The 27,437-nt window shown below is 36.9% G+C and overlaps 1 protein-coding gene across 1 annotated transcript in view; it reads left to right on the top strand.

Annotated features, from left to right (window-relative positions):
- The window catches only part of LOC108146894 (catenin alpha), a 121,198-nt gene that overhangs the window by 84,192 nt on the left and 9,569 nt on the right, over window positions 1-27,437 (top strand). The window contains exons 8-9 of the mRNA XM_041708559.1: window positions 8,553-8,620; window positions 8,678-8,859. Coding sequence (XP_041564493.1) covers window positions 8,553-8,620; window positions 8,678-8,859 — 250 coding nt within the window. The remainder of the gene's footprint in view (window positions 1-8,552; window positions 8,621-8,677; window positions 8,860-27,437) is intronic.

The raw sequence follows: 27,437 nt of genomic DNA, 5'->3' as shown, positions 1-27,437 counted from the left end.
GTATTTTAAGTTTGGCGGTTATTAGATCGTATAGTGTCTGCGGGAATTGCCCTGAGAAAATAATGTCTACGTCGTCCGCATATGCCACAACCTTACATCCATTGCGATGTTCACGAACCTTGTTTGTGTTGAGGTTCCAAGGGGGGAGGTTACCCTTCTGCTGATCAGCAATTTATGGATTAGCTCCACCACTTGAAATTCAACACCCAGGTCAGTGAGGGGTTCGGTTATGGCTGCAGGGAGAACATTGTTGAAAGCGCTCTCTAAGTTAAGGAATGCAACTAGTGCGTATTCCTTGTGGTTGAGTGACTTTTCGATTTGGCTGACTACCGCGTGTAGAGCTAAATCGGTGGACTTGCCCTTTGAGTAAGCATGTTGTATCAAGGATGTCAGACTTATAGGCCTGAAATCTTTCGTCGTCGTGTGCGAGGCTTTGCCCGCTTTGGGTATAAAAACTACCTCTCCATGTTGATGGAAATGTTCCTATCTTAAGTATGGTGCGGAAAATTTTCTTTAGCCAGTTGACGGTAAGTTGAGCAGCATTTTGGATGTGCGCAGGGGGGAGATGATCAGGTCCTGCTGATTTGAAGGGTTTGAAACAGTTTATGGCCATCTTATGTTACGTTCAGACAGGAAATCGTTCTACCGTGAGACTACCCGGAAAGTGGGAGTCTAGAAGTATGCTTAGGGTCTCCTCACTAGAGTCTGACCATGAGCCATCTGGTTTTTTAAGATATCCCAAAGAAGGGGTTGTTTTGGAGAGGATCTTCCTAAGCCGAGCTGCAACGGTTGTTTCCTCTATGTTTGAGCAGAAGGTCTGCCAAGCTGATCGTTTTCCTTTTCTTATGGCCTTGTTGTAGGAGGCTAGTTCCAACTTACATTGTTGCCGTTTTAGATTTTTATTCCCCGCTTTCGCCCTGTTAAAAAGGGTTCTGCAACTGGATCTGAGTTCTGAAAGTTTGTGGGTCCACCAAGGAGGCTTTTTGGATCCCCTCGCTTTGCATTTAGGATTCGAAGGCGATATTGCAGGCTTCTGTGAAGGTCCCTACTAAGTTATCTAGAATGGGTAGATCTCTATTGTCTTTAAGGCTTCTCTATAAGCGCGCCAGTTTATTCGTCTAAGGTTGACGAATTCAGCTGGAGTGGGAGGCTCTAATGATAAAGTAGTTTCTATGAATCTATGGTCCGAAAAGGAGTGCTCACTTGAGACTTCCCAATTTCTGGCTTTTTCAAGCAGACTTCCTGACACCAAGGTGAGGTCAATGACCGTTTGACTATTTGTTGTGAAGAAGGTGGGGGTGTTACCCCTCTTGCATAGGAATAGATTAGAGACAAAATTAAATTAAAAAGAGACTCACCGCTTCCCCACTTCGTGTGGTGAGCATTTGCGTCGCAGCCGATTACCACCCGATGTTGAGCATCTCCGCTCTCTTCGACCAGTTGTCGGGCTCGCTCGTCTGGGGGGTCTTCCTTTTCGTCGTCGTCTCCTACAGCCGGTTTCATCGTCTGTATCACTCTGCTTAACGATGCGTCGGTGGAATAGGCGTCCTCCGGCTCTTCGTCCCGGGAGCCTTAAGCTCTTCCGGAAAAACCTGCTCGGCTGGATTGCCGACCGGGTCCTCCTTCGCGCTCGAGTCTCTCTTGTTGACCTTCACTCTGATCGCGCTGAACCCGAAATTCAGTTCCCCATGAGCAAGCCTCTATTGGGGAAACTAATTCCTTGTTAAGCACGACGATGGCCTGACTAACCGGCCTCTCATGCTGCTACGACCTTCCAGTCGTGCGTGGGGAGGTTTGGATTGCTCCTCTGCAACATGAAGAGGATGTCTTCCGGCATTTTTTGGAGGACGGCAGCCAGATCCTCGCTCGGGGCCTAATGGGGACGTCACGCCAATCCAGCGCCCCTTTGTAAACCTCGCCGACCGCTGACTATCGCAGGCCACCACTTTGATGCTGCCTTAAAACCACCCTGCGTCCTTGCAGCATGGTGTTGGCTGGGGAAAGTCTCGGAGCAGTGCCATACACAAGATAGCCAGCTTCTCCTCGACTGCCTTCCATTGATTTTTGGGGATCTGGCCGCCGGGATTTCCCTCGTCCACCAGCCCAATCAAAATGCTACTCCGCGTGATGTCCGCAAAAGACAGGTTTATCATAGTTGGACCTTTGATCTCTTTGTCGCAGGTCCAGGCAATTCAAGAGATCGCTGCCTTTTCGGTTGTGCGTTCTCTGCACTAGGCCTCTCTTGGCCATAACTTGGGAGCACCTTTCTCGCCCACTCCACCTTCTTCAACCATTCGGCTGAGGGGTTGGCGATCTTGCTCCTGTTTTGTGAGCGGAGTGTCTGCGCGGCAGTTCGCTTCTCCGCATGTGTAAATTTGCTTTGCGCGGTGTGTGGAGCGACAGTCTTAGCCGCAACTTCTGCAGTTTTTGGGGCCGACGTGCATTTTGCAGAGGTGCTGGCGGTCTACTGTCTTCCACCTTTCAGCCCCAATTCGGGATGGGGCCCTTTCGGGATAGCCCCCGAGCTGGTGTCAGCACAAGCGGAGCGAACGCTCGTAGATCCTCTCGCTGTTGCAGCACCGACCTTCTCCATTCTGGTGTTTATTGTTTTTTTGTTGGTGCCCATTATTTAAATCCCACGAGTTGCGGAGAAAGGGAAGGTCAACCCGGGCAGAGAACCCGGGCATAGATCAGGGGGTCGCCTTCACCCTGAACCCACCGTTTGAGACTTAGCTAGTTGTTAACCCGGGCCCTTAGCCAGGCTGACTCTCGGCATGGTCCGATTTACACCTTAGTCCGGTCCGGGGGCTCGGTAGGCCGTCCCCTTTGGCTCCGACAAGTCCGGATAGGGTGGCCCTGTGCCATATTAGTCGCCTCCTACGACAAGTAATGACGAGCTGTGGCAGACTCCTGCTGTAATTCGCGCTGCCTTATGCTGCCTTATATATTCATATATTCGCTGATAATGAAAATCCATTTCCCACGAAAAAGTTGCGATCAGGACTGTCGTTAGTCTCTATATATGTTAAACATCCCCTGAAAAATACCCGTTTGTTTGAACACTACACAAATAGATCTGTAGCTTTTGGACTTTATAAGCTGTTTACAAATTTTTATAAGCTAATCTATTTTCTAATATGCTAGAAGTCTGCCTTAAATATGCGCAACTGGCCAAACTACGTTAATTATACAATTGTTTTGATCGAGAGTCACTTACAAATTTGTCAGCTACCATTAGTTATCCTATTTATTATAAATTTTAATAAGGTGTCAAAAAATAATTTTATTTTCGTGTTCAAAAATGTTTATCAACTTAAACAATATACCCTTATGGCCCGTTGCAACGGAAAGCAACTTTATAGTTTATTAACTGTTCAAATCACAACATTTTGTTACAAATTATATATTTTGTTGTCATTTAACATTAGACATTTTTGGGTTGGATGTCGTCATACATATTAAATATTATCAACATAATGAAATCCAGTGTTTTGCTATGATAGTTAAAGAAGGTTCTCCTTTTTTGGCCGAAAAGAAGATGAAGTTTTTGAATTATTTGTGGTACTATGAAAAAAAAATTCAAACTTCCAGTTTTTACCGTTAAATGCCATTTTTATTGTACAAAAATAAGACAAAATTCAAAACGGCGCGCCGTGGGGCAGAATCCTGAAAAGATGCCAAAAAATCAATGCTTACTTCGATTTAGATGAAATTGCGAATCTGAAGTCAAATGTCAAAAATTAAAAATGGTGGACCTAATATGGCGGACTTATCTTTCTAGAATTGAACGGATTAAGTTAAAATTAATTTCATGGCGGTAATTTCTCTCTCAAAATGAATGAAATGTTGCGATAAAGATACCCATTAAAAGAAAAAAAGAACATTTTTTTTAAAGAATAATATTTTTATTATAAGGAACATTTTTTACTTTTATTTTTGCTGGTTTTTGCTTACAACTGGTTATAGGATCAGAACTGAGTAGAAAAAAAATTGAAAATATCACTATTAGATTTTTGTCTGCTGCATTTTCTCGAACTGTACTCTCTGTAGCGCTTAAAGTCCTTGTTCCTTGCCTCCTGTGGTTCATCTGTCAATTGTCCGATAGGAAGGAGAGCAAAGGAAATTATTTCAGGTCCATGAATCAGATACTTATGTACTGTGGGTGGCATGTTGTACCATGGGTATAAGGAAACAAAATATCTGGCAGTATCAAGTGCAAATGTCCTGTACTTTTCAGGATCTATATCCAACCCCCTGGCTTACAGCTATCAATATAACGTGGAGTTTTTTAATTAAATCAATGTCTACATTAGTAATTTGTGCGGATAACTCTGGATTTTGGAAAAAACGCCTAGCCGTGTTTCCATCGTTAGTATTACCGAAACCCGGCTTCGGTTTGTCGACAATTAGGCCACTTTTTTCCTTAAACTCTTTTTGTATTCGAGCTTTGTTTTCAGCAACGAGCTGTTTCTCTCTTTCCCCACGAGATTGCCATTTTCTTATAGGCAGCTTATATGCTAAATGCAGTAGACATTCAAAGCATCGAATCCAACGACCTGTCTCCATTGACGCGGGCGCACTGCTTCAAATCGTTATAATTTCTAAAGTAGCAGAAAACTAAAATTGCTTGTATAAGCCTATATAACAATGATTATTTTCAGATAACAACCAACCTTTAAAAATGTTAAGAACCCTAACAAAATATCTATTGTTTATTAATTTTCCTATGATTTCACTACACCACTAACTTTATCTGGAATAACGGAAACTACTTAAAATTTGAATAAAAAACCATTACTGAAACATATTTACATACCTGGGGATGGCGATTCCATTGCTCTATAAACAAACAAACAAATTATTTTGTTTTAAGACTAATTTGAGCTTGCAAGTAAATCACTCTTAGCGAATAGCGCGGTCAGCACGACACAGTTCACTTCACTGTAATAACCAACAATATCTTGTGTTTGGTTTATTAACACTGTCGAAAGGTACCTTACCTATTGTACTAGTTATGCAATATAATGAAAGAATACTGCAATCACGTTTTTTTTCTCAATTTTTGGCATCTTTTTGGGATTCTGTCCCAGTGTGCGGCGGCAGAAAATTTATGTTTTTGTCGAACCCTGCATGTTTTTATACTTTTGCAGAGAGTATTATAATTTCAGTTAGAAGTTTGCAACGCGGTGAAGGAGACATTTCCGACCCTATCACTAGGAGAGTCGATCTAGCCATGTCCGTTTGTCCGTCCGTTTCTACGCAAACTAGTCTCTCAGTTTTAAAGCTATCTGTATGAAACTTTCCCAAAAGTAGCAGGTAGTATTTCGACATATGGCTAAATATTTCAGAACTACGGTTTTAATTTCATCAAAATCGGACGACTGTATCATATAGCTCCCATGGAAACAATACAAATATGAACATTTTTTTTTTTAAATGTAACTTTTCAATTTTGTATTTTTTTTATTCTTTTTGACTTATTAATAATTTTACAGTTTAGTATCTCTTCTTAAATTTGGTTTGAATGAAGAATATAGGAATAAATTAAAAAATAATTGAATAAATCAAGAGTAGTGCTGCGAATTCTGATTGAAAACATCATTTCGAAATTGTTCAAAATGTATATATATAAAACTCAATGTCACTTTCTTTGTAATTCCATCACTCACAAACCCCCGATTCTACTAATTCGACATACATTGTCCTGTTCGCACTCCATCCACTCACACACCTAAGCAATAACTTTAACTACCGAACCGTTTGACCAATCTTACCCAAATATTTCACATTAAACTGTATTGACTGTTGTCACACCCCCGCATCCACCCACGCACTAATCGTATGACAGACCTCAAGTTTTTATACCCTTGCAGAGGGTATTATAATTTCAGTCAGAAGTTTGCAACGCAGTGAAGGAGACGTTTCCGACCCTATAAAGTATATATATTCTTGATCAGCATCACTAGTAGAGTCGATCTAGCCATGTCCGTCTGTCCGTCCGTCTGTCCGTCTGTCCGTCTGTCAGTCTGTCCGTCTGTCCGTCCGTTTATATGCAAACTAGTCTCTCAGTTTTAAAGCTATCTGCATGAAACTTTCCCAAAAGTTGTCTTTCTATTGCAGGTAGTATACAAGTCGGAACGAGCCGGATCGGACGACTATAGCATATAGCTCCCATAGGAACAATCGGAAAAATAATTGAAAAAAAATTATAACTTTGCTGTTTTTTAATTTTTTGTTTTGTTCTTCGACATAAAGCAATGGTTAAATATTTCAGAATTATGGTTAAAATTTCATCAAAATCGGACGACTATAGCATATAGCTCCCATAGGAACAATCGGAAAAATAATTGAAAAAAAAATTGTAACTTTGCTGTTTTTTAAATTTTTGTTTAGTTCTTCGACATACTGCAATGGTTAAATATTTCAGAATTATGGTTAAAATTTTATCAAAATCGGACGACTATAGCATATAGCTCCCATAGGAACAATCGGAAAAATAATTGAAAAAAAATTATAACTTTGCTGTTTTTTAATTTTTTTTTTAGTTCTTCGACATACAGCAATGGTTAAATATTTCAGAATTATGGTTTAAATTTCATCAAAATCGGACGACTATATCATATAGCTCCCATACAAATAATAAAAATATATAAAAGAACAATCAAATAATTAAGCTGCAAATCGTCATAGCTTCAATGTTTTTAAACATATACGCAAGTAAATCATAATTTTAATGTTTTCAAAAATATTTAATTCTTGCGATAGCTGCAAGGGTATATGAACTTCGGCTTGCCGAAGTTTGCTTTCTTTCTTGTTTCTGTTAAATGTAACAGATCGAAGAGTAAACAAATTCGAACAAATTTTCATATTCATTATAAAGTGAAAGTGTTTCCATAAATACCACGTCCAAAATCAAACATAGATCGATGTACTCGAAATGCTCAGGTCGTGTTGTCACAAAGAATATCACAAAGTAAAGTGCGACGAAATAGATTTGTAAAGCTCATGCAAGAAATCCAGCAAACCATGCAACGACGTATGTTTTGAAAGATATTTTCTGTGCTGCATTAGAGGCACGCTGCGAAAGGCGAATCGTTAAAAATGCCGAGAAAATATTGGAAATCGTTGAGTCTGAGCGTCATTCAAGCAGTAAATAAATTGCCCAACAGCTAAACTTTGCTCAAAACAGTTTGGAACCATTTAACAATGGCTGAATAAGCTATAAAAAAACCTTTTGGATCGAATTCCGATCTGCGAATCGCTGCTGAATCGCAACAAAACCGACCCGTTTTTGAAGTGGATGGTGACTGGTGATGAAAAGTAGGTCACTTACGTAAACATGAGGCAATAACGGTCGAGGTCGAAGAAGGGTGTGCCGGCCCAGGCGGTAGACGGTGGACCGTCTGAAGGAAGCAATTGCCCAGAAGCGTCCCGCTTTGGCCAATAGGAAAGGAATTGTTTTCCATCAGACCAACGCTAGACCACACACATCAAAAGCGAGTCGCCAGATGCTCCGAGATCTTGGATGGGAAGTTCTTTTGCATCCACCTTATAGCTCGGTCATCGCACCAAGTGACTACCACTTTATCCTATCAATTGTGGATTGTGAAAACCGACTGGAACAGATTTTGCAAATAAGGACGAAGGATTTCATGAAGGTATCATGAAATTACCATCAAAATGGCAATCGATTGTACATAAAACTGGTGCTTATTTGAAATAAATCGGTTAGTTCTAACCATAAAATAAAAAGCTTTGAATTTCATGTACAAATAATGGATAATTTTTTGTTGCATGTTGCATGTTCGAGGGTCGGTACTGCACATAGTTTATTCATTCATGCACCTGTCATTAAAACGTTGTTGTCCAAATGTTTTGGATTAGAATTTAAATTTTTGAGATTTACAATTTATTATATGTGCGTGCTTATGTTAAAAAAGGAATTAATAGTTCAAATATTTGATTAATATAACTTTTGGAATTTTTTACAGTGACAATTTTCAAATGATTCGTATTTTTGTATGCTTTTGAATAACGTTATAACAATTTTATGGATCGAATTTATTGTACTTATGCATCCTCATAAACCGAAAATACTTTGTCAAAAATACTTTGTCGATTCTCATCCTCAATTTTACATATATTTACAAACTGCGCAGCGAAAAGCGCAGGGTTAGCTATTATTCTATAAATATATAGTTTTAATTTTTATGAAAAAAATTATATTATTTTGTGCAAAAAAAACAAAGATGATGGAAGTAAACTATTTTCATTCTATCATAAATCATTACGTATTTTTAAGCAATAGCATTTAGAAAAGAGCATTTGCCCAGTCGCTAAGAAATTTATTAAGACTTTTACCAGAAGTGTTGCAATCGACTGTCATTTATCACTTTAGACGTTTGACCCTCAAAGTCCATACCAGGTTACCAGTTAAAGAAATAAGTTTATAATGCAGAAGTAAAAATTCGGTTAAAAGACTTTGAAGATTTTGGAACTACTTTAATCTATTTTCCTTTTTTATTTTTGTTGTTTCATTTTATATATTTTAGCAAGCGCTCATACTGGCGATCTAACGGTTGACGAATATCCGGATATTAGTGGCATATGTACAGCTAGGGTAAGTCATCGTGTAAAATAATTTTCTTTGCTATATGTAAACCTATATTTATTTTAGGAAGCCATGCGAAAAATGACCGAAGAAGATAAACAAAAAATTGCTCAGCAGGTTGAGTTGTTCCGTAGGGAGAAACTTACGTTTGACTCGGAAGTTGCCAAATGGGATGATACTGGAAACGACATAATTTTTCTTGCTAAACATATGTGTATGATTATGATGGAAATGACTGACTTTACCAGGTAAGATCAGATCTCCATTTAAAGTTTGCCCACTACCTTGCTTACGACCGCAAACTTTGTTTTTTGTATATGTTTGTTTTTTTTTGGGTGAAACTATTTAAAACATTTTAGATAATCGCTTTATGTGTAAACAACATGGGGGACTCGCTAAAGTCGAGTTCCTCCACTATAAGATTCCCGTTAATCAGGTCTATTGATGCCCAGTCCAAAGAAAATGGGCCGAGAAAGAAGCGTGCGATGATCAGGCACCTTTTGCTGGCGTTAGCGTCATCGTTTTTAGGAGTGGGTCTTGTTAGATTTCTGCCTCTTTAACATAATCAGAAAAAAATATTAAATGTGCCTGGGAAAATAATTTAATCCGCCTTATTAATCTTTCTTCACTGTCAACAAGCTACTCGAATAGCAACTTGATTGAAATACAATCGACAGCGTGTGGCTGTTACCCTCCCCTTTCACATAAGCATGTACCGTTGGACCAGCGCGAGCCATGCAAACTGACCTCTATTGACAATGGCATTCGTCAAAGTTTTTTCATTCTGACATACTTTGCTTGTTGTTCTTGTTTATAAACACATGCTTATATTAATTTTCTATAAAGAATTTATTAAAAACAAAAAAAATACCCTAATATACCCTTGCAGTTATAACAATTATTTTACACATTTATTTTCTCAGAAAATTTGAACTTAATGCAGACTTACCAAATCAGTTTATTCTACAACCATTCTATCACTTAATCACTTCCACGCTCTTATCGCAATACTTTGCCTACTATTTTTTTACACCCACAATAAAAGTAATACTGTTTTTATACTCACAAAATAAATAAATAGACCAAATTTTGGTTGGTATATATTTATTCGGCCAACATCTGTCGATACCGAATAAACTTTTAAACCTTTTAAACTTAGTAAAATAAATATATGTCAGATTTTTGTTGAGTTAAAATTAATATTTTTAATGTTCCTGTTTTTTTCATGGGAGCTATATGACATAGTTGTCCGATTTGAATCAAATTTAAACCATAATTCCTAAAAATGAAGTATCAAAATCGGACGACTATAGCATATAGCTTCCTAAGGAACAACAGAAAAAATAAATTTAAAAAAAATTATAAGTCTCCTGTTATTTAATTTTATTTTAGTTCTTCGACATTTAGTAATGGTTAAATATTTCAGAACTACGGTTTAAATTTTATCAAAATAGAACGACTATATCATATAACTCCCATAGGAACAATCGGAAAAAAAATACAAAAAAATTATAACTTTTCTGTTCTTAAAATTTTTTTTTAGTTGTTCGACATATAGTATTGGTTAAATATTTTGGAATTACGGTTTAAATTTCATCAAAATCGGACGGCTATATCATATAGAAATAATAAAAATATATAAAATAACTATCTAATAATTAAGCTGCAAATCATCATAGCTTCAATGTTTCAAGAATATTTAATTTTTGCAATAGCTGCAAGGGTATATGAAGTTCGGCTGGCCGAAGTTTGCTTCCTTTCTTGTTTTTATTCAATTTGTTTCGTTTAGTTTCTTGGGACTTTGGCAACTTTGGTCCCGAACACTACTTGTTAAAAGTTTGCAACACTGGTGCCAAGCAGCTGATTCACACGTGTTGTTCAACACTTTTGTTTGTCAGTTTCCATCACTGCCTGTAAAATAAGTAAAAAATAATAATAAGTAAGTAAAATAAGTAGAATTTATTTTTTTTGATACCAATGATTTTTTGACTGATTTGAGACATTAAATGTGTGCACCAATAATGCACAAGGATTTGGAACAGCATCGGGCCAAATGTTGATCAGAGATTTGCCTTGAAAACTTAGGAAAATCAAAGGCTTTTGTTATGAGCAGTAGCGGCAGTCAGCTGTTTTATTTCCCCCCAAATAGTAATTTCCCTAGGAAGTTTGCTAGCAAGCAAGAGAACCTTGATTATGTTAAAGAGAAATCCTCCAATGTTAACGAATTCACTTCCGAGTGAAAACTGGAACAGGCCTTGTATATATTCTTGATCAGCATCACTAGGAAAGTCTATCTAGCCGCCTGGTTGTTTCTGCCCAAACTAGTCACTCAGTTTTAAATCTATCTGCATGAAATTTTCACAAAAATAATCTATCTGGTGCAGGTAAAACGTAAGTCGGAACTTGGCTGTTTGGACGAATGCATCATATGCTCCCATTTGCTGTTTTTCAAATTTCAATCAGACGAATATATCATAAACTCCCATGGGAACAAACGGGGTAATAAAAAATAAACGATCGAATAATAAATTGAGCTATAGCTTCAATTTTCTTAAACGTATACGAATAAATATCGATGTTTTTTGCAAAAGCTGCAAAGGTATATACATTTTGGGTTGTTGCAGTTTCCCTCCTTTCTTGTTTTTAATTTTCACAGGACTAGAAACCTTTTTTTTTTTTTTAAACTACGTTAGCACCATGGCCAAGAGTTGTTCCAAATAACTTATATATTAAAAAATCGAAGAACACAGTTCTGTCCTCTGATCACTAAATAATTATGTCTATAATAACCTTGCTAATATTAATTATTAAATGATTTCACTATTAATTCCGATAAACTTCATAATCGAATTGCACTTGCATTGATTTCTGCTCATTCAAATCAGCATAAAATGCCAATTAAAAAGATATTTATTTATTGCATTTTTATATGCTGAATATATTCCAAAACCGAATTTGTAAAGAAAAATGTGTTATATACATATTAAAAGTTCCGTGATCTCAAAAGCTTTAAGACTCGAAAATAAAAAGAAATCTATCCTGGCGTTTAAAAAAAAACAAGAAAGAACGCAAACTTCGGCAAGCCGAAGTTCGTATACCCTTGCAGCTATCGCAAGAATTAAACATTTTTGAAAACATATGCTATAGTCGTCCGATCGTTCCGACTTATATACTACCTGCAATAGAAAGACAACTTTTGGGAAAGTTTCATGAAGATAGCTTTAAAACTGAGAGACTAGTTTGCGTAGAAACGGACGGACAGACGGATATGTTTAGATCGACTCTCCTAGTGATGCTGATCAAGAATATATATACTTTATAGGGTCGGAGATGTCTCCTTCACTGCGTTGCAAACTTCTGACTGAAATTATAATACCCTCTGCAAGGGTATAAAAAAATGTAAACACAAAAACCTAATTTTGGCTATATTTTAGTTTAATAAAACGCCCTTAACAAGACACATTAAACAATATGTAGCACGTAACCGCAGCATTAGTCGTTTGGAAGATGTGGGCACGAGATCAAGCTTTTTTTGTTTAAGTTTTCTCGCTAAACTACCTGATTTTCCAGAAAGTGGTAGAACAACATTTTTTCTGCTCGAGCTGTTTAATACAGTAAAATTAAGTTCAGGACTTTAAAACATCGCTTTGAAATGCACATACAAAACAAAAACGAAAAATCGTTATCATTTCAAAAATGCTGTATATGTCTTGTTTATTGAATATCTTTTTAACGGAGTATCGGATTGAAATAATTTTATTTAATGCCAGAATACAACTATGCCATAAATGTAAAACTCAACCGGCCCAAATTTTTTCGCACTTTCACCCCCATTTCTCCATTTATTAAGATCGGCATATTCTTAGCTGATTTCGAACCATTGTACCATTGCGCACGCTTACCGGTGCTCTTCGTCACTACAATAAATACATATAAAAATACATATTTAGACCTTGGGTTGCGGAACACTCACTCTTTTTATTTGTATCCGAGTTAGAGAGCTCTCTTTTTAAAGACGGGCAGCACACTTTTGAAATTTTTAGGATTACATATATTTGTGCATTGCTATAGTGCTTTGTGATAATTCACTTTTAAGAACTTAAGCTTACAAACACTACATTACATGATTATAGTATGTTTCACTTATGAAGACATTGAAGACATTTTAGCGAACGGTGTATTGGTCCTTTACATGTCCTTCCCCAAGCATCCCTATCACTTTTCACAGCGCGATGTCCCTCGTATATTACGGCGGTTCTCACTTGTTTTTCTTGTTGTTCTTCTTATTTCTTGATCTCCAGTCCCCTTATATAGGGTTCTGAGGACCAAGAGAGGTAAGAGGTAAATTCTTTCGTTCGTACTGAAATGCCCGATCCGCACCAAATCTGTTCTCATGATTGCACCCAGATCGATCGCTCCGTTGTGAAGTCAAATTCAAGGTCATTTGGATGCAAAAGTCTGCATTCCCATACAGATAACACCTGCCTGCACTTGCGATAAATGTTGGACACCTGACTAGTCGAATTTCCCGGTTTCCAGGTGCTGCACTTATTTTGTTACCACCGATTTTGGATGGGTATCTGCAATTTCTCGAAGTTGTGAAATGCGAGCGTTGACATTTTTTGCAATTCTCCTGACTCTGGTTTTTTAGTGCCTTCTGCCTGGTCTGACCACCTGATACCCGTCCTGTTGTAAAGTCAGCATTCTTGCTGTCAGATCAGATCGCCATTTAAAGTTCACCGTTCGTTAATGACCGTCAATTTTTTTTTAGTAAATGTGTATGTTTTATTTTGGGTAAAACTATTTAAAACATTAAATCCGCGACCACCGCAACACCGCATTACAAAACGTTCCAAAAAACACTGTTGTGACAGTGACTGACTTGGCCGTCACAAAAGAAACCGCACCAATCCAGTAAACGTGACCCCGACGGTGGATGGCCTTTAGGAAAATTGGTAAACTTTTGAGGTCACCAGTCTTAACGCTGACCTTTGTTAAGGACAAGCAGGTGCGCCACATTAATGTGGGAATGAAGGCGAAGTTGGCGCAGCTGAAATAGCTGCATACCGCAATCGTGTCATCGGAGGATTTCCCAGAGACGCAGGAGCCAGGAGCAGGTATATCTACATCTGTGTGCCCTAAATGCCAGCAGGAATCTGGTAGCAAGAACCGAAGAAAACCTCGATCGTCGGCTTCGCTCTGGTAGTCGTCGCAATGGAGCAATCCGTCGTTAACAACGCTATTCGAGTTTTCGAGTCCTGACTCTCAATGACGGGTTGTCGTCTTGGACACTCGGCTATCATTCCGAGAGCACCTGGAACACGTTCACAACACGTTCATAATCCTGCTGTGCACTAGAGGACCCAAGCAGTGGATAAGGAAGCTGCTTACAGGCCTGGTTACATCACAACTGCTCTATGCAGCACCAGTGTGGGCGGATGCCGCGGAGTCGTATATGCGAGGAGTAGAAGCCACTTACCGCCTGTGCGCACTGCGCCTGAAGGACAGTGTTCGACGAAGCGGCGTTTGTAATGGCAGATCAGATTCCATTGAGCGAACTGGTGCGCGGACCAAGCGCAAGGGCTGAAGCAAAGCTTAGAGCCAGAGAAAGGAGCATTGACAGCTCGTCGGCCGGTGGATAAACAATGTATTTATGTAATTAAATAAAAATTGAAATCATATACTTCGCTCGCGACACCTCCTCCTTTAAAATGAATCACGTAAATTTATAAAGTCATTCTAAGATTATTGTAAAAAAAAAAAACAAGAAAGAAAGCCAACTTCGGCAAGTCGAAGTTCACATATACCCTTGCAACAATTGAAAGAATTAAATACTTTTGAAAACATTAAAATTATGATTTACTTGCGTATATGTTGAAAAACATTAAAGCTATGATGATTTGCAGCTCTATTATTAGATTGCTTTTTATATATTTGTATTATTTCTATGGGAGCTATATGATATAGTCGTCCGATTTTGATGAAATTTTAACCGTATTTCTGAAATAATTCACCATTACTGTATGACGAAGAACCAAAAAAAAATCAAAAAAAGCAAAGTTATAATTTTTTTTATTTATTTTTCCGATTGTTCCTATGGGAGCTATATGCTATAGTCGTCCGACTTCCGATTTATATACTACCTGCAATATAAAGATAACTTTTGGGAAAGTTTCATGCAGATAGCTTTATAACTGAGAGACTATTTTGCGTAGAAACGGACGGGCAGACAGACGGACATGGCTAGATCGACTCTGCTAGTGATGCTGATCAAGAATATATAACTTTATAGGGTCGAAAATGTCTCCTTCACTGCGTTGCAAACTTCTGACTGAAATTATAATACCCTCTGCAAGGGTATAAAAAACGATGCTTATATATTAGGAGTTGCATTTTTTTTATATAGATCTTATTTTAACTTTAATTGCAAATTTTAATTTTGCTATTTTTTTTTGTTTCACTAGTTAATTATTGAAATGTTAATGTAATTGATATTTCGAGAGTTAGTTAAATCACCAACCATACAACATTTTAACTGGTCATCTCATACAACGAATTTGACACAAAAATTTCAAAGCGGCAGGCCTCCCGGGCTCTCAACAGCAGGCCCCGGCGCTTCGAGTGCATTCGGGTTTTTTGCTCTCACTTTTATTCTCATTTTTATGCCCGCGGACTCATTGCACATTGCTCATTCGCAGTGTAATTTTAATTGTCTTTAACAAATTTAATTGTCTTTAAAGAAGTAATAAATAATTAAATTTATTTTTATATATTTTTGTAAGGTAAATGGTATAAATATAAAAATCCGCATTTTTTGTTTAATTATTATTTTAATGATAATAGTTTTATAATTTTAATTGTACCAATATATTAAATTATAACAAATTGTTTAAAGACAATTAAAATTGTTAACGACAATTAAAATTATACTGCGAATCATTCAAAAATACAAAAACACTTAAAACTAGTGTCCTAAAAAGTGTAAAGTAAATAAAAGCCAAGCAGCTGTTTATGTTACTGCCCGCTCCCCTTAAAAGCAATCATCGGTAGGGTATGCAGGCACCATCCGCTCGCAGAACAACGACAAAAGGTGATTTGAAGTTTTGTCAAACACTGAAGAGCAGTCGGTGTTTTAAGTGACACGACTGCGTATGCCCTGTTCCCATCTCAGTGGACTGATTTCTATTTATTCGAATACATACATATATGTAAAACATTTTACTGCTACCACTTTGAATTTAATTAAAATTAAAATGTATGCTGAAATATAATAAAACATATAATATTCATTTTTTTTATCATAACCCAATAGTAAATACGCCCATATTCTTAGGACCCCAAAAGTAGCAAAAGAAAAAATATTCTTGATGCGCCGAAATGAAATAAACGCACACATGCTCCCGTGTATGAGAATGCATGATCACGCATACATACAAAGACCAATTCAAGCGCCTGGCAGACTTCTTCAAAATACTCCTCTTTCCGACTGAAAGATCGAACTCGTGCGAGCATAAAAATGAGAATAAGAAAGAAAGAGTAAAAAACCCGAATGCACACTTAGCGCTGGGGCCTGCTGCTAAGAGCTCGGGGAGCCTGCCTCTATGAAATTTTTGTTTCCCAATTCGTTGTATAAAATAAATAGTCTATATGTTCTATGTGGTTAAATGTAAAGAAAATATAAAATTTTTGTTATTTGTAATAAAAAAATTTGTAGTGTTCTATCATGTTTGTTGATTTATAAACATTGTATTACGCGACAACTGGTTTTAACCTATCTTTGCTAACTATCTGTTGTTTTTTCGTATTGTCTATGATTTATATGACCTTAAAAGGTCTTAAATAGTTCTGATCTTATTTGTGGACTTTGGAAGAAGTGACCTAGGTCCATTAGGAAATAAGTTATCGATCTGGAATCGAAATAATTCGGTTTCCTAATTTAAACAAATACTTGTGTTTGACGAATTTAATTTCCACGTATTTTCGAAATTCCGTATTATTAATGACTTAGTAGACTTAGGGCTTTGAATTATACTCCGATCTTAATTGTTCCATGTTCAATGAGTCGTCCCGATTGATGCTCTCGTCGAAACTTTCAGTACTTGCCTGTTCATATCTTTTAACTCCTCTCTTCCTAGACAACGCGACTTCTACATAGTTTTTCATCCGCAGTAAAATCGTATTCTTCTAGATCTAGTTCCATTCTAATTAATTTTGAGCTTGGGTCCATCAGAGAATAATTATATTAATGATCTGTGATCAGTTTTGACTAAAAAATGTCTACCATATACATAGGGTCTAAAATATTTAATATATTTTATATTTATAGCTGCTAGCTCCTGTTGAGGTGTCGATTTTTTAGTTTCTCGTTTCGTGAACGATCTAGGCGCGTAAGCGATCTGTTCCTCTGATAGTGCTACTCCACAAGCGGATTTACTTGCGACAGTTGTCATGCAAAATTTTTTTGTGAAATCTGGCTTCATAAAGGATTGTTTAAGGTAATTAAATGCCTTCTCGCACTCTGTATTCCATTCAAATCGCACGTTCTTCTTCGAAAGTCTAGTGATATGTCTAGAATAAGATGCAAAGTTACTAATGAATCTTCTGTAGTAGTTGCACAATGCGACGAATCGCCTTGCTTCGTCTGCATCTTTGGGAACTGGGAAGTTTTTTATTGCCTCGTATTTATTTTCGTCTGGCAGTATTACCTTGTCAGTGCATCTATGTCCCAGATAAGTTACTTCATGCATGAAATAGGAACACTTCTCAGGGTGTAGTTTGAGATCACATTTTCGACAAAACGCGAATTCATTTTTAAATTTTTGAACCTCTATAATTCGTCCTTTTAGAGATAAGCTTGAGAAGGCTCCAAGGCATTGAATGCTAGTGTCATCATTCATCATAAAATTTTTTGTGTAAGGAGCCGGATCTATAGCATATAGCTCGCATAGGATCAATCGGAAAAAAAAATTTAAAAAATTTTAACTTTGTTTTTTAATTTTTTTTTTTAAATTCTTCGACATATAGTAATGGTTAAAGATTTCAGAATTACGGTATAAATTTCATCAATATCGGACAACTATAGCATATAGCTCCCATAGGAACAATCGGAAAAATAAATAAAATAAAATTATAACTTTGCTGTTTTTTATTTTTTTTTTTAGTTCTTCAACATATAGTAATGGTTAAATATTTCAGAATTACGGTTTAAATTTAATCAAAATCGGACGACTATAACATGAAGCTCCCATGGGAGCTATATGCTATAGTCGTCCGATCCGGCTTGTTCCGACTTATATACTACCTGCAATAGAAAAAAACGGACGGACCGACGGACATGGCTAGATCGACTCGCATAGTGATGCTGATCAAGAATATATATACTTTATAGGGTCGGAAATGTCTCCTTCACTGCGTTGCAAACTTCTGACTGAAATTATAATACCCTCTGCAAGGGTATAAAAACAAGCTCAAAAGACTGTCTTTCGCAAAGGAACATCTTCATAAGCCAAAGGAGTTCTGGAAAAGCGTTCTATGGACAGATGGAAGCTCCTTTGAGTATAATTCATCAAAAAATAAATTTTTGTAAGATTACCAATGGTACAAAGGCAGAAACGGCGGCCCGTTTGCCCAAAAGTATGCCATGTGACGTTCTGGGGATGTGTGGCGTATAATGGACTGGGTGACATCGTTCCTGTCGCTGGCTCGATGAACCAAGGCCAATATTTTCGGGTTCTAAATGATAATGCGTTTAGTTCCAAGGACAGGCTTATTGGACAATCCTTCATGTTGCAACAGTATAACGCCCCATGCCACAAAGCCAAGATGATTACAACATTTTTGGGGGATGTTGGTGTTACCACTTTGGACTGGCCACCTCAAAGTTGAGATTTAAATATAATTGAAAACGTCTGGTCTCTTAAAAAACGTAAAAGGACAGTATCGTTGATTAAAACCAGAGAGGAGACAATTTCTGAGGTCACTTCCCTTCGGGAAAAGATATCTCTAGAGACCATCCAAAATTTGGTCGATTCAGTACCGCAACGCCTGCAAAAAGTTATTGAAACTAAAGGAAATTATATATTATACTAAATTATTTAATTTTCCTTTGGTTTTTTTAAGTTTAAACTTTGTTATTCATATTAAAAGGTATTTGTCAAAATACTTATGCCACCACATGAAAATTACTTTGGCTTATATTTTTTTAAGTTCATATGAAAATGTATTATGTATTAACACTAAGAAATTCTGAAAAAAATGCATTGAGTTATATTAAACCATTAGTTTTTCGTCAAAATAATTATGCCGAATAGTGTAGTTATACCGGTTATAACAAACAATACACTTTTGACTGTCCTGTAGTTTCGGTACAACTATTGACGAATTTAGTTACTGCTTCGTTCATATCTGTGAACGTTCCCTCTTCCAGAATAAGTTTTACCTTGTCAATTGAGCAGTTTGTAGTCATTGCCTTTATGGTGAAAGATGAGTGCTGTATTTTGATGCAAATTCCAGTGGTAAAACCATCATTCATATAAGCCTCCTGTAATGCTTTAATCAAGTCTTCTACTTCCTTGGCGTATACGTTGTCTGTCTTGTTCTTTTGTTTTAAACTAAGAGTTTGGCTGTAAAAACCTCAACCGATTTTCCTTTGAGTTTTTTTTTATTTTTCTGCTGATTTCTGGTGAGTTTTCGAACCCCAAGAAATCTTCGCAGGTGTCTTCCTTAAAAATATCAGTCAACGAATTATCGAGGGCTTCCGTGTGGGTGATTGATATATTTGCCTTTATTTGATCGATTAAATTGTCTGGCTTTTCTTACAATAGTTATAATCTGGCTATGTATAAGTACCGTTTGACTTTCGTGGCAAGTAGTTACTGAGCCTCTACTTACGCCTATCGCTTTTCTAACTTTGTTGGCATTTATGATATTTTCGCCCAAATATTTTCGTGCATTTCTTTTCGTATTTGTGTATTTTTGTTATCAAACTTATAACTTCGTTGAATTGCTTTTTTTTTTGTTCGCCTTATTGGCTTATTGGTTTCTTATCTAAACCATTTGCTACCCATTAGCCCGATTGGCCATATTTAAGCTGATTTTAAGTGGTCTTTTTCCTCCCAGCATTTCGTTGCGGTCGAGAAGAGATTAAAATTTCACTTCTCGAATAGTTGATCATATTATTGCCTAAATGTATTTTCTTCTACTAGCAAAATCTGTTGTACTATATTTACTCTTTCTATAGCACATCTAGCTATGGTCATTTTTCTGCACTGATGGAAAAAAATAAAATTGTCCAATAAACTTAAAATTTTATATTTATAATTTAAATTCTTTGATAAATATAAAATTAAATAAAAATAGTCGGGTTAGTTACAAAAGGAACTAAGTTATATATAAAAAAAAATTTTCCGTGTAAGCAAAAATACACTTTGTACACTTTAAGCACTACTTTTGACACTAAACCCACAGTTACTATAATTAATGGGATGTACATTGAGTTGAAAAGTGGAGTGTTTTCAACAACTGCATTATTTACGTATATTCCTTTACTTCTGCCCCTTTTAAACCCCCTATACCCCTCTTGCAGAGGGAATTAAATTAAGTCAGAAGTTTACAACGCAGTGAAGGAGACTTACCGACCCTATAAAGTATATATATTCTTGATCAGCATCACTAGCATCTGTCCGTCCGTCCGTTTAAACGCAAACTAGTCTCTCAGTTTTAAAACTATGTGCATAAAACTGTTCCAAAAGTTGTCTTTTTATTGCAGGTAGAACTTAAGTCGGAACGAGCCGGATCGGACGACTATAGCATATAGTTCCCATAGGAACAATCAGAAAACTAAATAAAAAAAAATTATAAGTCTCTTGTTTTTTATTTTATTTTTTAGTTCTTCGACATATAGGAAGCGTTAAATATTTTAGAACTACGAGTTAAATTTCATCGAAATCGGACGACTATATCATATAGCACCCATAGGAACAATCTGAAAAAAAGAAAGAAAAAATTATAACAGCTGTTTTTTAATTTTTTTTCTTAGTTCTTCGACATATAGAAGTAGTATTGGTTAATTCAACATTTTAATAAGATCAATAGATCTATGGATAATTTGGTTCATATATTGCACCACTTTTGGTTTACATATTGGTAATTAACAAGTAACTATAGAATTACTTATATTAGAGTGTGTTAGTATATGCGTTTATGAGAACAAAACTGTTTGTTAGTAATGCCGCGTAAACGCGTTTCTTGTGCTAAAAAAATCAGCGAAAACTATCTATATCTTAGTCCGCTCTTCTTCTCCCGATGAAGTATGGTATTTAATTCCTTCTCCTCCCTCCTTGTTCAACGGTCTTCCTTCCTTCAGCTCCACGATAAGTCGGGCTTGCTCTTTCATGAGTCGGGCGCACTGACCACCCTTCTGTTTTTTTAAAAGTAGGTGTTGGCGGAATTTGCGTTCGCTGGTTGTCCCTGTCCTGGGCTCGCTGACGCTCTCTCGCTGCTTTCCTTACCCTGTACTCGGTAATGGTTATTGACCTAGGCCCATGTGTTGGGTGTGCCTCCAACGCCTCCTGGAGTGTCGGCTTGTCAGTTTCGGGTACGACTTTCCCTCGGAGATACAGTACCTACGGTATTACTTTTGTTTTAACCCTCTCGTTGGCACTGTGGGCGGGGTTAGTAGCCTAACACGCGTTGTATAGAGTCTTCAATTGTTGTTTGATAATCAAGATATCTGGTAGCCTTTAACGCAACGATGCCATAAGTCACGTTCGCAAGTAGGTTAGCCGAGATTCCGGGGATAGTCTTCCTCGCTTTGTATACAGACCTTAATTTTGTTTAGTTTTTATTGCTTTTATTTTGCATTAATTTTACTAATTTTATTTGTTTTACTTCATGTGAAGATTTCTTCAGATTGTGTTTGTTATTGGTTTTGTTCTGTCCTGTTTGGTGTGGACGCTGATAAAATGATACACTTGGTTGTTGAGAGGCCGGGCACTTAATACAAAATTTGTTATGTGTGCATATACAATTTAGGTATTTATGTAATTAAATAGGAATTAAAATCATAAAATCGCTTCAGTATAACCCACACTAATTTTAAGAAGGCGTCGACAACTACTAAGGCAAGATTTTAATGTTTTGTTGCCAATGTCGCCAATATGATACTCGTAGCTTTTTCCACTTTCTGCTTTTGCCGCTTTGCTAGAAATGTTATATAAAATTTGTGCAAAAGTTGATGGCCACTATCAAGTTGGGCCCACAGCCCCACTTTATTATTGTTGAACGTTGAACAGTACAAACAAGTGGCCCAACGAAACCAAGCACGAGCTTGTTACGCGCGGCCCTATAAGCATAGTGGTCAGTTATCGAGTTCGCGAGGAAAACACATACAACACAATATAGAGACATTTATAAAAAAAACTTTAGGTAAGCACGGCGAAAATATGTTAAAACTGTAGTTTTGTGCATAAAAATAGTTCCAAACATCATACTACGATTTGCAAGAGTAGGTAAATTAAGCAATAATAATCTACTAGAGTAAGAAGGCAACCTTACGTTTTGATCCCAGTTCAAACCATGGAGGGCGAAAAAAAGAATTTTTTTTGTACCTACTCAATACAATAAATGTGAACTTGATATTGGAGACCCCAAACGGACAAAGAATGAAAATAAAAATAAAGTTGTACAAAAATCGTCAAATTGATCAATTTCTTTAGACCATCGCATAATAAATCCAAGAATACTAATTGCCTTGTTAACAGTAGACTTACTGTGACAGTTGAATTTTAATTTTGAGTCAAGAAGAACTCCTAAATCGGTGACCGAATATATTCGGTCCAGTGGCATATTATGAAGAGAAAAGCGTACCCCTATAAAATGTCATTACGTTACATTTAAGGCAGTTCAGATTTAAGAAGTTAAATTGACATCATATCTGAAAGCAATCAATATCAGACTGTAAACCGAAACGCGATGCAAATTATTATAGGACAACACGGTTTACTTATATGTTCAACACTTTCAACCAGAATGCTTAACCTCCCGCTTGTTAACAGACTATCGTTCTTCTCCTTACCATCGAGTTATCGAGAGCTTAAATAATACGGTGACCATCTGAGACTACTACAATTCGGCCATCCTGCGAATTGGATCCCCTGATCCTGATATTATTAAGGGAAAAACTAAAATTAATTCCATATTTTTTTAAAATGATTTAATGATTTTCTTCTTCCTATACACGGTCTTACATTTTGAGCACTCCAAATACCCTGGTATGGACTTCGAGAAATTTGGAAACCTTCAACACCCTTCGATAAGAACCTGTCGTTTCGAAACACTTTGACTAAAATGTTCCAATGTTCCCCGTTTTCAGGTTCCGTAAACTTTGCCATTATAGGGCCAATGCTCCTCTTCATTCTTTCGACCTGCCCATTTGCTTCTAAGGATCCTGTTGCTATTTTTAAGTGCTTTTTCAATAAGAAATATGTGTTTATTTGCTCTACCTTTAGTTACTGATCCATATATGCACTAGTTAGAATGGCTTATTCCCTTTCAGAATACTATTTAGGAAAACTTCTGATTTTTCAGTTTTCGGGCAAAACGCAACACATTTCAAGCAATTTTCAATGTGACTACTGCGTTTTTGTTTTATGTTCATAAACCAATATGTTTTTGAAATTGAGTCTATCATTTTGTATCTACCACTGTGTCCAAGTTCATTATCGTATTTGTGTAAAATATGTTTTCCATTTCTTCGTAATTTTAAAGTTCGTGTGCCCACCAAACGATTCTACGGTTTAATTCCATCCTATTTAATGTAAGAGTTAAGGAATTGCAATCGGTTATTACCTTAAAATGCTTTCCCTGAAGGTAAGCTCGAAATCTGCGAAGAGCGTATATAATTGCCAATGTATCGAGCTCAAAGCTGATGTACTTAGACTTGGTCTCTGTCGTTCGCTTAGAGATATAGAAAACGGGATGAAGTTTCCCATCTCCTTTCTTTTTTATTAACATCGCATAGAAACCTAAAGAGCTTGCATCGACATCATCCTTCTGATTATAAATAGCTAAGACCGGTGACTCTGTAATCTTTTTCTTAAGGATCAAAAAACAATTTAACTTTCTCTTTAAACGAAAATTACCTGCCTTTCCTTAACATGTCATAAAGTGGCTTGGCTCAAATGAAAGTCTTTTCTGAAATGTCTGAAATATGAGCGTAAGCCCAAAAAGCTTTGAACATTGTGTAATTTTTTTTGGAATTGGAAAGTTTCTTATTGCATCAAGACCTCTATCATCTGCTTTAATTCAATTAATCCAATCGTAGTTCTAATTTTTTATTTACTAATCGAATGAATACACCTTTTAAAGTTTTTAAATGTACTTGTTGTGTTTGGTTAGAAGCGTTCTCGGTGAGTGCTTGGTACAGACTGACTTTATTCAGAGATCAGCGAGAGAATGAACATAAGTAACGTGTGTGTGTATACATGTGTGTGCTTATAGAACGAAGGAATACAGATTAGTTTTGGATGTGCGAAGTAGCGAGAATACATTTTACTTATACAAAACAATGCTTGCTACCACAATGTCATCCATGTATATGATGACTTTGTTTTCTCTAATCAAATCGGCAAAAATCTTGTTTACAAAACGTTGAAACACAGCTTAAGTATTTTCGCCCATGGGCATCCTCAAAAATTCAAACTGTCCTAAATAAGTTACGAAAGACGTATATTTTACCGTATCGTCGCTCACAAAAACGTGAAAGTATTCATTTTCCAGATCGAGCTTTGATATTATAATTGTATTAGAACTTTGTTTAGCTTGCGGTAGTCTATGCATAATCTTAGATCTAAAGTATTTTTCTTTGCTAACACGATTGGGAAGTGTACTCCGAGTCGCTGTTTCTTATAATTCCTTTATCTAGATAGATATTCGTCTAACAATTTCTGGAGCTGATCCTTTCACTAAATGACAGCCGCCTAGATGAACAACTGACCGCTTTCGATTTTTTATGTTAATTTTCATTTCGCATATGGTAAAAAGTATATTTGGGCTCTTTGCAGTATCGTATAATTCCTTAACATTTTGGCAATTCTGCACTTGGTCTCATAGTCGATATCATTATCACAGCTATAATCCGGAAACTGATCATTAAAAACCTTGATGTTTAACATATCATTTTCAAACCTTCCTTCTAAAACGCTCTTTTTCAGGTTTTCAGTCTCTTTTCCTAACAGTTGCTCCTTCAAAATCTCATTTCCTAACAGTTCATCCTTAACAGTCTTTTCCTAACAACCGATCCTTAACAGTCTCATTCTTATTTGTATTTCTAAGACCATTCGTAAAACAATCTTCGAATTCGGCAGTTGAAAGTGGTTGACCCTTCGTCCCATTAACCAGGTTCAAGTCGCAGGTGCTATTACTACAATAACTATGCTTAAAGTGTCTAGATTAATGCTCAATCTATAAACCTCCATGAAATCTCTTCCCAGCACTGCATCATGACTCATTGACTCATCAGCGACGATTACCAAATCGAAATTAATCTTTATTTCTTTTTTCACAACGACTTTCTAATAACATTGAGTTGGCTTTTATTTATACCATAAATTTGTGGGTTAACTTTATTGATGACTATTCCATATGGGCCTTTAGTTAACTTTAATAAAGGTATCGCGCTGCCTGAGTCTATGAGACATTCTGAAATGATCGGTACATTGGGAAAATATACAAAAAAAAATCTTATACTTCTTACATAGTTTTTGTTGTTACTAGCGCTCTTCTTCTGGGGGCATTGCCCTACAAAGTGCTCCATTTCTCTACAGGAGAAACAGGAACCAGGAGCCCTTTTTTAGTTGCGGCAATCCTTTGCAAAATGGCTCTTCGAGTTGCTGTTCCTGCAGCGCAACTCGTTGTTTCCAGAGACCTCCAATGATGGCTTCTTTGCTGTGTTGGTTTTAGCTAAATGCGGGAGGCAGACATTGGCGAAGGCTTTTTGCATCTGTTCCGGGTTGGCGAATCTTTGAATTCGGGCATGATCCCTTAAGTATGCTGATGGCATTCCTTCAATAATCTGTTCCAAAAGCTCGTCTGTGTCCAGGTTGATGGGCTGTGCTAACATGATATTCTCCTCGAAGTACATGGCAAAAAGCTCGGTCTGCTGCCATTGGCGTTGCTCGAACTTTCGTGCTGTAAAGCGATGCGTTGCTGGTGTTTGGCGCCACGTGTCTGCATTTGCTGCAACAAATTGCGATGCGCAATAACTTCTGCTTGCAGCTGCCTTATGTTGCTCATGTTGCTGAAGAGCATTCTCGGAAGACAATTCCTGTGGAGCCGGTGGTGCATTGTCCGAATCCAGAATCTCCGTTGGTGTCTTGATCTTGACTGGCGTCCTTACGTGGTGCCCGGCCACGCTCTTCGAGTGGAACACGAGCGAAACGAGTCATGAATTCAGCCTTAAGGTCTTGCATTGGCAATCTCAAAACAGAAAGCCTTCTTTTTAGCTGGACAACCGTATATTCTTTTAAGTTGATGTCGTTCATGGCGTTCATGAACTGAAGCTTGAACTTAAGTGACACGGTTTTTTAATATGTTCACAAAACACGTCCGCTTTATTCAACTCTCTTAACCAGAATGTTTAACCTCCCGCTTGTTTACAGACTATCGTTCTTTTTCTTACTAATCGAGTTATCGAGAGCTTATATAATAAGGTGACCATGTAATGAGCCTACTACAAAAGCAAGATCATTGATGAATAAAGTAAACAGCAATGGGCCCAAATGACTACCCTGAGGCACTCCAGATGTTACGTTCTAGTAGGTTGGTGATATTAGTGAGAAACACAAATGTTACAAATGAGAAGTAACACCTCTTTAATTTTGAACATCCGTCATTCCTCCCCTTTTATGAAGTGGAATAAGAACCTTTCCAGATAGTTGGAAAAACTTCGGTGCTGAAAATCTCCGGTTTCAGTCAAGTTTCTGTGAAGACTAATATTTGTTCATTGCAGGCAGAGGAGTCAGCGAACATTCTAGATAACTTCATTTTAAGTCACCTTACCTTTTGATAGGCCAGAAATATTTCTAGCTTATATATAGAAGTGTTCAGTTTTTTGGAACAGACTCTAAAATCGGAGGTCTATTATTGTTTCTTTGTCTTTTAGAAACAAATTCTTTTATTATTAGTTTATTATCAGGCCAAAAACTTAAAAGCGGATAACTTGCGAGCGTATGAAATTTCAAATTGTTCAACTGTAATGTTTGAAGACGGGTATTTTTCTTGAATAAATTCCATAACATTATCAGATATGGTTTCGGGGGTAAATTGAAAAACAAAACAAAAATTAATAAGCAAAGAACTGAAAGTACTTTCTTACCACCACCAACACCTTGAACACTTAAAACATTTTTACCCCAACTTTCCGATGAAGAGAGTACTCCAGAGCACGCAGTTTCATTAGGCACAGCTTTTGATGTACCGGGCTGCTCTTCTCCAGTTACAGGAGCAGCTGATCTAGGTGCCGCTGAAGTACGCTTAGGCTACTCACTAAGCAATTTTTTACTACTACATTTTTCACTTACCGCGTTAAACCCTTCAGAGTGTCTGCCTCATAAAGCCAATCATCTGGAGTTCCATTTCCCTGCATGACTCAGATGAACACTAGACCACTCCCTAAATCTGCCAACAAATCTTGCACATTTTGCATGATTGTTTCGCAGAGCCAAAAGAAGATAAATATATCTTTTGATATTTAAACAGGTAACATACATAGTCATTAATTATTTGTTTTATTTATAGTAAGTAAAGAAGCGATAATATAAATTATTAC

The sequence above is a fragment of the Drosophila elegans genome, unplaced genomic scaffold, assembly GCF_018152505.1.
Source record: "Drosophila elegans isolate 14027-0461.03 unplaced genomic scaffold, ASM1815250v1 contig_271, whole genome shotgun sequence".
Classification (NCBI taxonomy): domain Eukaryota; kingdom Metazoa; phylum Arthropoda; class Insecta; order Diptera; family Drosophilidae; genus Drosophila; species Drosophila elegans.
Note: the sequence above shows the minus strand (reverse complement) of the source record. Positions and strands in the feature narration are given on the sequence as shown.